The 13,047-nt window shown below is 37.3% G+C and overlaps 1 protein-coding gene across 2 annotated transcripts in view; it reads right to left on the reverse strand.

Moving 5' to 3' along the window:
* The window catches only part of CARS1 (cysteinyl-tRNA synthetase 1), a 33,232-nt gene that overhangs the window by 18,630 nt on the left and 1,555 nt on the right, over positions 1–13,047 (reverse strand). Inside the window, exons 2-10 of one of the 2 annotated variants that reach the window (XM_084208551.1) lie at positions 9,467–9,712; positions 6,530–6,621; positions 5,626–5,714; positions 5,248–5,344; positions 4,701–4,799; positions 3,594–3,743; positions 2,242–2,382; positions 1,442–1,530; positions 728–849 (exon numbers count right to left, since the gene is read on the reverse strand). In XM_084208551.1, coding sequence (XP_084064677.1) covers positions 728–849; positions 1,442–1,530; positions 2,242–2,382; positions 3,594–3,743; positions 4,701–4,799; positions 5,248–5,344; positions 5,626–5,714; positions 6,530–6,621; positions 9,467–9,712 — 1,125 coding nt within the window. The remainder of the gene's footprint in view (positions 1–727; positions 850–1,441; positions 1,531–2,241; positions 2,383–3,593; positions 3,744–4,700; positions 4,800–5,247; positions 5,345–5,625; positions 5,715–6,529; positions 6,622–9,466; positions 9,713–13,047) is intronic. The other variant, XM_084208552.1, reaches the window with a different exon arrangement.

Here is a 13,047-nt window from a genome sequence, read left to right on the forward strand (position 1 = left end):
ATAGAATATTCCCTAATCTCAGCTGCTGCACAGAATGGTTGGTATTTGTTCAATAGCCACATTTACTCCTCTGTTACCTACTGCTCTATGAGTGCTCTGTTTTCACCTGGTATGAGTGTTATATTAAAACCTTTTAATATTCTTTTTATAGACTTTCTGCATTATTTGCTAAAATTATACAACTTTAAGAGCAGATAACTAATGAGCCCCATTTACTGAGCATTTTAAGTTAATCCTCTGCTATAGCTCTATTCAAAAAAATCTATAGTTGGACTTGGTTCAACACAACAAAGTTAGAGCTCTCAGTAGGAAAGAGGAACCCAAATATTTGTCATGAAATAACCCCAGCCTGATATGGAAAACTCATGCCTGGCATGTGGAAGATCCAGGTTCAAATCTTTGCTCCTACTCTGAGCCAGACAAATAGGCAAATAACTGGCCTATGGCCAAATGACTGAGTTATTCACAATTCTGACCAAAAAAACCTCTCACAAACAAATAAAAAGCAACCCCAAACCATCCTAGGATTAACAACATTTCTTGGTATTTTCCAATTAAAAACTTTAAGGAAAGTACTGGCTCAAGCTACAAAACATTGGCAAAGAAATTGGTAAAGGGAGTGCAGCAGGTAAATCATTAAGCTCTGACTATGATCCAAACATCAGTGTAATCAGTTGAAGAGACCCACACATCATCAGTTTCTTCAGCAACTTGAGCAAATCTTTACCTTCACCCTCTTGAAGAGCTTTCTGATCACCTACAGCTTCAGGCACCAACTTAGCATAGGAGTGTTTTTCACTGGCATCAAACTTCATAGTATCAAAGTATACAGATCCATTAGACACATACCTGAAAAGTTAAAGGTCATTATTTCGTGAACTTCTATCACAATTTAACTGAATTTTATCCCCAAAATCACTCCCATGAGTTTTTTAGTAACTCCACCCACATTATGGTACTGGTCAGTATTGTAAATATGACTTAGGTGAGCCTAAGTTTTAAGGCCTTACCATATAAAGGCTTTGGACAAATTGTTGGAAGTTAAAATTAATTGAAGAGAAAATAGTAGCTATTGTTGGGCTTTTGAGAAGTATCAAGAAACAGTCACAAGAACTACATCTTTTTAACATTTATGTTATTTGCAACTGATTTCTACCTATCACATGTCAATTTCTGATGATTTTTGATGAAGACCAGCAATCAAACACAGTTCAAGTGAATAGGACTTTGACTTTATTTAAATGAACAAGGATTTCACCCTATAGTACATCATAAGAAGCACGTCGGGTAAAAATAATAGCTCTTTGCAAAAAAACCTGAAATTTCTTTATTTGATGGAAAACTGCTTCTGGCAAAGACCACTGTTGCAGATGAAAACAGAGAAAACAGGTCACAGCTAAATGCTGAAAGCAATCATTTGGGCATCCAGTAGCAAACTTACCCATAACCATTATCCACAATCTTCTTCACAAAATCCACAATTTCTGGCACATATTCACTAACACGTGTTAAAACATCTGGAGGTAAAACCTAGAGATAAAAAGTAAAATTTTATATATATATATATATATATATATATATATGGAAATATGCACTAAACATATATGTTATGTATTGGTTACAATTTTGCTCAAAATCAAGTGATAATAAAATTTAACACTCCTATTTCAAGCTTTCTGCTCTGAACCAATGTGCTGTGGCCACTTTTTCCTCAGCCTTTAAGGGGATTCCAGCTCTTCTGACAGAAGAAGCAGCAAGTCTCTCTGATTTGCAGGTAAATAAATCAACCTCCACTGACCTGAACTACTGCCTGTGACACAGCATTTCATCTGTAACAGACAAATCTCTTCTTGGTGGTTACCATCACAAAATTTCTTAATGACTGAAGACACATAAGTAATCAGTCTAAATGCTGAGGTTGGCAGGGATTTCTTGGGCAGCCAACAGATTCCAGCTCAAACTTTTTTGGATAAGTTTATGATGATTTGCCCATGTTACAGCAGGGGGATGGCAAGGAGATCACACATCAAACCTGATCACCAACAACCAGAACAGATTTAAGATCGCTGGGATGGAAACAGAGAAATTGCTAATTTAATACCTATCTATTACTATTAAAGTAATTTTTAATAAGGCTGAAATATGAGATTCTTGAAAGCTAATAAGGAGCTAAATTGTCTTCTGGGTAGTGTAATGCATGGCACAGACATTTTTAGAAGAGAAAACAGTTCATTTACTTACGTTGAGTGCTTCCATATCTTTATGAAATTCCCCTTCCCAGAATTTGGGGAGCTTTGAGAATATAGAATTGTCAGTCACCTGACTGCCAAATTTTGTGTCCAACCAGTCAGACAGCAAATCTTTGGCTTCTTCCAACAGTGTCTAGAAAGCAATAATCATAAGAGTAACTGATCCAAGACTTGCCCTGTTTAATTGTGCAGAAAGATCTTACTCTGAACAGACAGAAGTTTGCTTAAGGAATAAGACATTTGCAATGAGAAACTTAATTGTGAATACAGAGTAATCCAGGTTTCTACCAAATTTTTATCATATTGCTCTTCACAGATATAGATGAAACAACCAGAGCAAGGAAGATAAACTGTTAAGTGGTATCTGTTTTGATACTGATCACTTCAATAGGCATCTGGAGCTCATGCTGTAAACACCAGATGGGACCTGCAGTTGTATTACATTTTCTGTTCCCCCACTGCTACTGGATAATCTAACAGAAGCCTTACTGTGCACATTGCTAAAAAGTGTCTGAAAGACTAATTTGGACATCAGCAAGGATGCCTTTTAGTCTTATATTAAAGGATTTCTATTTCTGACACTAGGATATAATGCAGAAGGTATGACTGCTTACATTTTAGATTTTTGTAAAAATTCCATTAGATCAGTACAGACTTTTATAAAAGCACTTGATATTAGAATAGCAGGGCTTTGTTTAAAAACCCCATAATTTGGAGACAGGGTCTTCTCAAGAAGAGAGCACATAGCCATGTGTACCCCACAGTACTTATCACAAATAATCTGAAAGCAAGAGAAGATGAAAATGGAAATAATTTACTAAAAGACACTAACTACTAAAAATAATTATACTGACTGACTTGATTACTGGACAGAACCAATAAAGTTAACATGAATAATTGTTTTTAATAAAAATAATCCTGAGCACAACTTTGGGGGAGGTATTTTCCTCTTTGATCAGAGACAGAAACACTTGTGTGGAAAATTGCCACCAGTACTGGAACATCAGAAATGCGTGTTCAGTAACCCATTATGAAATTAATTCATCAAGACAAAAAAGTCAAAGAGAAAGTCTAAGTATATACAAGAGCAAAATCCTCATTGGAAAGGTTAAAAAAAAAAAAGTTGTTGATAAAAACAACATCCAAAAACTCTGCAGTTGAACTGAAGAATCAAATTTCCTTATTGAATGCAGAGTACTAAAAAGTTCTCAGCCCCACAATTTCTGTCTTTATGAATCAAAGGTTCCATACTGTCTCAGGGAATTACTACAAGCTACACATTATTTCTAAACCTCCTAACAATCACAAGCCAAATATAAAATATAATAAGGAGCTCAAACTTACCTCATGACATCTGTTGATCTCTTCAGCAGGGAGCTTTGCTTGCAGAGCTTCTTGTAGAGGGTCAAAAGCAGACTTCACTGCATTTTGAATTCTTTCCAACATTTGCTTCTTATCTGGGTCTGTTGTTTCATTTAGTTTAACTGAAAAGAGCTACAATTAAAAATAAAAAAATTAGAAAGCCAGCTGCAGAACAGTAGCACCATGCTCCATGCACAGAATATTATCTTAGCCACATAGTACCTTGCTAGTGATGAATAAGACATTATGCCGCAGAAAAAGCTTTGACATCAACTACTGAAACATGAAATATGCTCCTCATCAGAAGTAATGGTGCAATCACAAGACTTTAGTTCGCATCCAAATTCATTTTTTCAGGAAGACTTCATAAATCACTACATCATCATCATCATAATTACTGCTGTTTGCATTTTCTGTGCAGCTGATCACCTTGTGATCAATTCAAACTAATTGTGCAGTTGATTATCATGAATTTGAAAAGGACAAGTTTAATGTGAAACAGGGAGAGATTAAATGCAATGTTTAGGCAGTATGTCAGGCAAAGATAGTTGGGCAAAATTTCCAAGTCTCCTATTTCCAGGCCTGTATTCAATTCATTAGAATGATAATCCCTTTGTGATCTGTAGTTCTAAAAATTACCAGAGTATCTCCTTCCCTCACCTTCAGTCCTGAATACACAATTTATTAAATCCTTAAAGTTTTCCAGCTTTTTCCTTCCAAGGTCATCAATGGTACAAAGGAGAAGCTTTAAAAGATTATGGACAGACCACTGTTCAAAAACTCTTTTAAAGGATTATTTTAAAAGTTTGAATTCTAACACACAAACATCCAAATGCTGTTTGAGCAACACATGCACTCAAAAGTAAGTGCTAAGATCACAGAAATCAAGAATGCCTTTTAAAGAATTTGTCAATTCTAAAACAATGCACAAATCAAAGTGATGTGCAGTTCAAGTAGCATTTCTAACACGTGCAGTATCAGAACTAAAAGAAGCAGAAAGTTTAAGGAGGCAGCAAAGTCTGAAGCATTCTTTAGATGCTTTCCTACATTGTTGAGTGAGAACCTAAAACACAAGCAGACCACACCCACCTCTGAGGCAGTTCTAACATCTTCAAGCAGCTGATCAGGTGTTGATTTGCTCTCTCTGTATCGTTCAAAAAGGTGATTTTGTCTTGCTCTCTTGATGATCTACAAATCAGAAACATGAAAATATTTCTGTAAAGTGACACATAGTTTATTTTCTTTGCCTGATGAGGGAATTAATTGACTCTGTTGAGGTAGTCCATTAACTGTGTATGGTGTGTTTGGTTTGTATTATTGCACATTATTCTTGTAGCTTGTTAAACTTATAGGGAAATGCCTTTTATACATAATAGATTTTATCTGCACTTTGTATAACTATCTCTTTAAAATACTGAGTCTCATTAATTGTGACACCGTTCATTTTTATACAACACCAAAGGGTTTGCAACCAGAGGAGTGCTACAAAACCAAGAAAATCAATGACTTTGTGCACAAAATGTACGTTAATAAGTGTAAGATTTATCTTGGCTTATCAAGTGGCAATTACATGTGACTGACTTCCATTCTAAAAGTTGAGCATTTTAGATTGCAATTAAAAAAAAACAACACTTACCTTGTCATCAATATCTGTAATATTCATACAATAGAAAACATCATATTTAAAATAATCCCTCAAGATTCTTCTCAGGATATCAAATGAGATGTAGGACCTAAAACCAAAAAGATACAGGGATGTTTTAAGTAAACACCTGTATCTATTCCGTACACAAACCACTTTAACCTCAATCAACAACTGTGCAGCAGTTTTACTTTGCCCCCATCTACTAGAAAGCTTTTAATTCCACAATGATAAAATATTATAAACATGCATTTCATCTTAAATTGCAAACATTGATAGTAATATACTCATCTCAATAATACCTTCTTCTAATAATTTTTTTGCTTCCACTAGGGACTGTTATCAAGTATATCAATGTAAGGAATGCAGTACCTGGCATGTCCCATGTGAGAAGCATCATAAACTGTTGGACCACAGCAATACCACAAGACCTTTTTTCCATTCTGAGGCTGAAACACTTCCTTAATTGAAAGGGAAGGTACAATGGTCAGAAGAAATTGAAGACATGACCTCATGCCAGTAACACCCCATTTGGAGATAAGAAGATGAAAATGTGGATTATAATTACAAAAAACAAATACTTATTCCATTCCCAACTTTACCATAACTAAAGATCACCACTAGCTTTATCATGTGAGAGAGATAATGGGGTGTGGGTGCTTATGTTCAATGCATTCTAACCAATCAAAATATCAGGTTACAACAATTTGGACTGAGCAGGGCATTATTCAAACTGTTTGTAAGAGTTTTCTTTAGCATTGAAAAAGGTTATGCCCTATAATCAGTTCACAGATACTTGAATATTACATCCCATGTAAAATTAATATTCTTAATACTTTGTCTTTCCCAAAGGACTTTCAAACAAGACCACAAGAAGTTTTACACTTTTTATATTGCAACTATATAATTGGTGAGACTTTTTTTACACAGACAACATCGGAATAAAGAAACTGTGATTTTATTCTGCTCACACTGCCCACACTTACGTTTATTACAGCCTGGCTATTTTGCATGACAACTTGAAACTGCGAACTTTGTGCAATATGCACGAAGAGACTCACACTTGTAGTGTATATATATCAATGTAAATAGTATTACACTTGCCCAACTAATGCAATTGATTGGCACAGACCTCCTGGCCCGTGCTTGTTAACATGCTACAAAATACAACCCAGAGACCTGACTATTGACAGGGCAAACACTTCAGAAACAAGGATTTGATGACTGCTCTATTTGTGTTTCTAGGGAAATCCCCACTTCCCTTTCATTTACTCACCTTACTGCGAGTCAGGCTGTTGTAGAGGCAGAGCCTTGAATGTTTTGTCCCTTCAGGGGGAGACCAGGGGGGCTGCACACGTTTTCCTTTACCTAGGAGAAAAGGTAGTTTAAAGCAAGTTTAAAAGACACTTTCCACAAACAGATTTGCAATATAACATTTTCTCCTTATCACATTATTATTTCAGAAGGAAACCCCCCACACACATCTAAATGGAGAAAAGAGCTTCAATCCTAGTAATGCAGCTACTTCTGTTAAGAGTCTCCTACAAAGCCACCAAAACCAAAGTAAATTATTGCAATCTAGTTTATTTTCTACTTTCTAAATTGCCATTTCTATTAGTTTTTGATCCAAGTAGCAGTGAGGAAGAGGGTACAAAAGCAAGAGCATGCAATTCAGGTAAAGTATTACCATGAGTTTTGAAATTTAATGAATCATTAATGAAGTGTTATGGCAGTCCTGGTCTTTTTGCAACACCACTGATTTTACTGTGATGGCACATCACATTTTACATAGAATTTGCAAAATATCTCCAGAGTCCAGAGGTGGTCTCTAGAGCCAATATTGACAGAGTATGCGCACTCAGGGTGAGAGGGAGAGCTGACAGAAAGGCTTAGAAAGAACCCCAGCTTTTTATCATGCATTGTTGCTAAGTACACAAGGCATTTCTGAACACACTCATTTACCAGAAATATGCTTCAGTTCAGCAAGAGGCTACATTTTGCCATTAAAGATAGTAGTTAAAACCCAGGGTAATATAAGTGACAATATTCTTGAATTTGTTTTCTTCTAAATTTGGAAGAAGCAACATAGCTGCTAAACTCATGGGGTTTTTTCAAAGAGAAGTATGGGCATGTGATTTGTCAAAGAGTTGCAGTTTGCTGTTTACTGGGCTGCTTACAGCTGTAATGATGTTAAACCAATTATCACATTAACTAGGAATGAAAGCAAACCAAGAAACTCAAAAATACAGCAAGTTTGCCAGCTTAGTACATACAGCACTGTTTAGGAATTCTCATGGTATGCATTTTAACTGCAACTAAAATATCATACAAACTATTTGTTTTAACAACAAAATTGCCTTTCTTATCCTGTGTCTCAGGGTGTTCTTCATTAACTCTGTTTCTGTCAATATCTTCATATGCATATTTTGGCTGTAAGCCTTCAAGTAAGTATACTGTAACATTCATGGTATAAAAAATGTAATCTCTTCATCTTGCTTTTTTGAGTAACTGCCAAATAAGAAAAAAATATGTTAAGTGTAGTATCTGTCTCACTTCATGGGACTTCATTTAATTTCCATGCTATGAATCCATGGAAATATGTGTCCATTCTAAACATTTCATGGCATGAGGTACTCCTGAACAGAACACCTCAAGTTTAAGAGCAGTCTCTCCATAACACAGGTCATACACCAAGGTATGGATTTGTTTACTCTTTGATTTACAAAGATTACTCCGGCATGCTTAATTGTGGCCAATGCTTCCCTCAGGGAAAGAAGCCCGTGTGGGTTAGCCTAATAAAAGATAAAACTGTAAAGCTTTCTTCAGTTACAACCACATGAACATAAGGAAAAACCCAGATACTGCACTCCATATTTCTCAGCTTGTGGATTAGGTGTCACATTTTATCCACTATACAGATGCCAAGGGCAAAGTAAAAGGCTGGTGAAATATTGGTTAGTTTGGTCAAATACACCTCTGCCAGCCTACAGCCTTTCCCCCGGTGGAAGTGAAGTTCATTTGCTCTAATCCAGCACAGTTTTCTGGTACACCAAAAAAACAACAAGGAAGTACTGAAGGTCTAAGAAGCATGGCAGATTTGTGTGTTATTTTCATGGTGAACACTGAGAACACCATTCCAGGATTCCTGAAACACATCATGATGATATAATCCTTCAGGAAAAGAGATCTAACAGTAAAGATTTCATGGTCAGGAAAATGGAAACCTTTTCTGTTTCTGCTCCACCCTGATCCATGGAAGTCTGCAGTTAGTGGATAGATCTGCTATCAGAGCCAGGGGTGCAGCTGAGATCCCTTCTCTGCTGGAAGGAAATACTAACCAGCACAAACACTTGCAGGCGCACACAACACACAGAATTAACTCACAGCAGTCTGATTTTAACTGCTGGTCTGTTAGGAATTGAGAACACAAATGGGGAGAGGTTGTGAGAGGATGGCATTGGAGCAATACTAGTTAACAACCATCAGCAAGAATGACAGACATGCATTCATTTGCAGGTATTGCAAGCACTATACAACAGCTCTGAGTTGTTATTTTTCATTATTTCATGACTCCCTGAGCAAGGATCTCACTATAAAGCAATTAAATTAGACTAGCTCATTGGGAAACAACTCAGGAGAGTGATGCAGCTCCCAAAAATGCCTGCCCATGCTTACACAATGACCTAGATTAACCAGTTAATACTTCCTCAAATCATCAGCATGCCTAAATTACCAAGGTTAAAAAAGAGCCCCAGACATTCTTTGTGAAGCTCAGTGTTAATAACAATTAGAAGAGGAAGTATTCAGTTTATTTTATTGTGGATTTGTATATTATACATCTATTTGATTAATCTTGCAGGGAAAAAGCAGACTGGGCAAATCTTGGTATTTTCAGGAAAAAGCCCAAACCCACACATTCTTTTACAAACTGGGAGACAGACAGCTTTTTAAAGAAAATACACATAATCCAATTCTGTACACTGAGGAATTTTACCTTAAAAAAAAAAAAAAGGTAACAGCTTTTACATCTAAATAGGTCAGGGTCTATCAATTGCACAGTAACTGTATGCAAGAATAATGTTATGACTTTGAATACAAATTGAAACTGTAAATCTTAAGGCGTGCAAGAGAGTATGAAAGGGAATTTCTCGCAATAACAACCAATACAATGTCAGCTAGTCTACAACCTGCCCACCAGTTTCATATTACTCACTTGTTTGAAGTTTACAAGGCTCATTTTTGTCACTGCTGCCATCATAGATTGCTTCTATGTGTCTGTACCACCGGACAACATGGATATACTGGTCCACAGGTGGCCCCGAAAACTTTCTGAACACCTCCACATCTGCATGTGAAAATGTGAACCCCTGGATATAACTACGAGTGCTCAGGTACTCGTTCAGAGCCTTCACCCTGGCTTCCTCTTCACTAATGCTCAGAATAAAACTGTAGCTGGAAGCTGTAAAGAGAGGCACAGGACATTTGGTCAGCATTAAAAGAAGGAGATCCCATGACCAAAAGATATCCTTATAATATACATCTCCCCCTGTAAATTAGCTCTGGCAACTGGTAAGAAATTTGAGAAAATTAGATTTAATACAAGCTACCAAATAACTATGTTAACAGGATTATGTTCATGCTGCCATAAGTTTTTGAAGACACCTTTCAAAGAGTAATAAGGACAAGAACGCAGGTCTTTTTCATGAAGAATATAATCTACCAAAATTGGAGAAAATCCTTCACACAGAGCAAACCTAATCAGTCACTCTGTCCCACACTGCTAAAACACTCATCCTGCCAATATTTAAATATGATTCATTTTATGCACTGTGGAAAGGCTGTGAATATGTCTACTGAACTTGAGCATGTAGTTATATCTTTGCAGGGGTGTTGCCTGCACACAGGCTCCCAGCACAATGCTCAGTTCTTTCGACTTGCTCTAGAAACTCAGAACTTCAGTTGCTGCTGTATATTCCCATACTTCTCCCATGTCCCTTTCTCTCCTCAGGCACATGAATAATATTTAAAATAAGTAAAACCTACACAAACGAACAGAAAGGATATCAGATCCTGCCCCTCTCTCACAATTTTTAATTCTGTGATTTCTTTGGTATATGGGCAAAGCAGGTTCAGTTATGTCTCCTCTGGACAAACGCAGGGACACAGAGGAAAGCTCTGTGTGTTGGTGGGGATGCTCACTGGAAGAGCAAGCCCTGTGCAAGCCAGGGGGCACAAAGCACTCTGAGGTTATGCTAGCACTGCCATTAGGCAAACCCAGCATTCACATTTTCCAACAATGATTCAATGTTTGTAGCTCTGTTCGTGTTCAAAGTACTGTACAAACATGAAGGCAATAACCTGTCTAGGTAGTCAGCCAGCAAGGTAATTTAAGCCAAGGTCACGTGCAGTAAAGTGAGAGAGGCAGCAGGAGAGTACCTGTCCCTGCTCCCAAACCCCAACAGAGACCACAGCCAGAAGTGTCACTTCTCACACTGGCAGGAATATCTCCTGCGCAAGGAGTTCCCAAAGCATGGAGGTGCTCACAGAACACAACTCTTGGAATGGCAGGAATGAAAGGAGATGGGAAAGTGATGGCTAGGAGAGGATGGGAGGGATGGCACAATTGAAGTTCTTCCAAATAGAATCAGTTAAAAATTTATGACCCATTTTCTATACAGAATTCAATTATTAAAATATTCAGCAGTAACTCAGGATGACAGGGAAGTGACAGCTAGATACTAAGCATGTTTGTATTCAACTCCTTGGGGTATAAATGAGATATAGTGACATATTGGGAGAAATAATAAAAAGGTCTATGGCTTTAAAAAAATTTTTAAAAATCAAAATTCACAGAAGATATTAAATATCTACGAACAAAAGAAGACAGATCCATGTAAAGTATAAATTCTTCTCAAGGCCTAGCCATGTAATTGCTCAGTACAAATAAGTAATACCAAGGAAATAATGGTCCATAACTCCACCTTACAGGCTTGTCTTACCCAGCTGAATGGGATTCAGCTTTGGCTCACACAGGTAATTTACTACAATCTTTTCTTGCTCCTAAATATTTACTGATGTTTATCAACACAGAACTTCACATGTTTGTACACATTAAATAGTTTGTAACAGTTCTGCTCATTAACAGTGGAAACCTAAGACCTAAGTCTTCCTTGAAGATGAATTTTGTATACATGAAAGATATAAGGGAGAAGGCAAAAAAAGGTATTACAAGAATGATCTAGGTAGAAATGAAACTATATCTCAAAGAAAAGATCTTTTGCAAGGAAAGGCAACACTCAATTTGCAAAGTATTATTATGGTTATTATGACCATTATTCACACATCAGGCTGCTAATGGGAAGCAAGTCAGTGTATCTGAAACAATCTAAGTGCTTTCCAACCACATCTGTAAACCAATCTAAATGGGAACTTGCCCAAACTTACACATAAATACAACAAATATGACAGCACTCATAAAAGCTAATTTTGGCAAGGAGAGGTGGCAAACACTGCCTGTGAATGTTGGGACCAGGTCAGAACTGATAAGCTTAACAACGGAAATTTTTTTGATCAATCTTGGCACAGACATTAATACTTCAACTTAAAATACTTGGCAGGCTCACTGTCCCATTCCCAGGGTCCCACATCAGTCTCACAGGCTGTGCTGAGCAGATGACTGTGATAACACTGCCTTGGAAGGCAGTGTAGCAGTGTATCACATGTTTCAAGCAAAAGGAATCAGTGACAGCTATCTATGTATGGCTAAAAGAAGAACAGTAAATCCACAGAACCTGGTTTTCTGTGATTTCCATTCTGCATCCTTAGTTCCCCCCATCTTGCAATTCCTTTGATTCATTAAACACTCCCACTGAACTATTTCCTGGTACTTCCTAAGTGCTGCATCCTATTTTCCCATACCCTTCAGTATCCCCATCCTCCTGCACAGCTCCAGCCCACCACTCCTAAGTCTGCCAACCGTGTGCAAGAGGCAGCTGCCCACTGTCAAATTGATTGATTAATTAATACCAATCAATGGATTCAAAAAAGTACTGAGGGAGGAGGTCCAATGGATATATGTACATCTGACCAATGGATATATGTACATCTGACCTGTCCTCCTTGTCACTTTAGGAAAACAAGCTAAGGAATTGCCCTTCTCTCTAACTGAATTTTTTTCCATCCCCAAAACAGAACAGATGCAGTTGTTACTACTCAATTGCATCAGGAAGTGTCTCCTTGACAGCAGAAACATGAGAGTACTACAGAGCTGTTGCATAACACTGAATTTTAACTCATGTGAACAGAAGAGGAAACAAGCACTGAGCACGAGTATTGGAGAGGTGGCAAAAAACCCTTGAAAAATCAGAAAAATTGATGTCATCCAGTAGAAAGTTCTTTCAAAAAAGTTCCATTGCAGACATCAATTAATACAGTTCTCACACAACAACTGCTGGTGTACAATCTCTTCAGGTGATATAATTGTCACACATTCTTCTTTCCATGCATGGAATGCTTCAGAGACTATTAAAGGACACTGGGAATTTGTCTGAGAGACTGCAGCAACACCAAGGCTCAAAGGCACAGGACAGCTTCTACATTTTATCTGCATATAAGATAACTTTTGAGGTTTAAGACACATAATCCCCACAAATATCAAATTTCATTGAAGATTTTCACTTCTATTAACTTGAGAATGAAAACCTCTGCTCCTTGAAGGTGCTGGATGGCAAAGTAAATACAGGAAAGCCATAAAGAAGGCAGTAAGCTAGCTGACCCAAAACCAGGGAGTTCCTT

Source organism: Fringilla coelebs, assembly GCF_963513975.1.
Source record: "Fringilla coelebs genome assembly, chromosome: 6".
Classification (NCBI taxonomy): Eukaryota; Metazoa; Chordata; class Aves; order Passeriformes; family Fringillidae; genus Fringilla; species Fringilla coelebs.